The sequence below is a fragment of the Chrysochloris asiatica genome, unplaced genomic scaffold (genome assembly GCF_000296735.1).
Source record: "Chrysochloris asiatica unplaced genomic scaffold, ChrAsi1.0 scaffold00004, whole genome shotgun sequence".
NCBI classification, from domain to species: Eukaryota; Metazoa; Chordata; class Mammalia; order Afrosoricida; family Chrysochloridae; genus Chrysochloris; species Chrysochloris asiatica.
The window spans coordinates 30,367,976-30,369,251 of NW_006408522.1; the positions used below are offsets into that span (position 1 = coordinate 30,367,976).

The 1,276-nt window shown below is 40.9% G+C and overlaps 1 protein-coding gene across 1 annotated transcript in view; it reads right to left on the minus strand.

Moving 5' to 3' along the window:
- The window catches only part of SPATA5L1 (spermatogenesis associated 5-like 1), a 72,839-nt gene that overhangs the window by 53,186 nt on the left and 18,377 nt on the right, over nt 1-1,276 (minus strand). Inside the window, exon 4 of the mRNA XM_006831872.1 lies at nt 434-643. Coding sequence (XP_006831935.1) covers nt 434-643 — 210 coding nt within the window. The remainder of the gene's footprint in view (nt 1-433; nt 644-1,276) is intronic.

Genomic DNA, 1,276 nt, shown 5'->3' on the forward strand with positions numbered 1-1,276 from the left:
GACCTTGCAGTCCAGTAGCATTATCCTGCAGCACTACACCAGGGTAGAGGGGTTCTAAGGAATCCTGGTGGAATGGTGGTTAAAGCACTCAACTGCTAACCAAAAGAACCCAGCAGCTACTCCACAGGAGAAAGATGTGGCAGTCCGCTTCTGTAAAGGCTAAGAGCCTTGGAAATCCGATGGGGAGGTTCTACTCTGCCTTACTAGGTCACTAGGAGTCGGAATAAATTAGATGGCAGTGGGTTTGGTTTGCTTTGGTAGAGGGATTATGAAGGATTTCTTATTTACATTTTCCTATATTTTCTACAAGCATGTAGTATAACTTTTGGAATCAGGAAGAAAAACTAATTTATAAAGTAAAATTTGTCCATAACCCATTAAATAAAAATTCAAAAGTAAACTTTAACTACAAAGGAAAAACCAACCAACCAACCTGAGACAAGACCTTTTCTGAATCTCCAACGAACGGTGAAAAGAGATCAGCTCCACTCACTGACACAAAAGAGCAATGGCAGCTTGTGGCCAGAGCCCGCACAAGGGTGGTTTTAGCACATCCGGGAGGGCCATACAAGAGCACACCCTTTGGCTGTGTCAGGCCCATCCTCACAAATTCTCGGGGGAATTTCAGAGGCCATTCCACACTCTGTAAGGACACACACAGAGACAGAATAGTTGTTTCAGTATAATAATAAAATGGCAAAAATATTTCAAGTATTTTAGATGCCACCAGAAAATTTATTCATTCAACAATTCTCAGGGATCTGTTATGAGCTGGAGACATAGTCCATTCTCCACAAAGCAGTCAGTAACCTTATAACCTAAGTTAGATAACATCATGTCCAGCTTAAATTCCTTCAATGATTTCCCATAAAAATTAGAATAAAATCCAAATTCAAGCTCCTTACTTAACATGGCCTACGATACCTTAATCGGGCTCCTGTCCACCTACCTCACAAACACTCCAGTTTGTTCCCATCTCAAGGTATTTATATGTGCTATTCTCTGTCTGGAACATTCCCCCCACAAGAATTTTGTGTGGGTATTTCTTCCAATATTCAGGTCTCAGTCCTGATGGCATTTCCTTGGAGAACATAGATGTTGCCTTGTGTAAAAAGCAGAACCTTCTGCTCTTCAACATTCTCTATGCTGGTGCTCATCGTGTACTTTATGGCAGGGCTGGGAAACTGTTTATCTGCCGACATTTATAACATCATTCATGGACCACACAAAATTGTCAACTTAAAAATTAGCCTGCTATATCTGGTCAAACATTTAA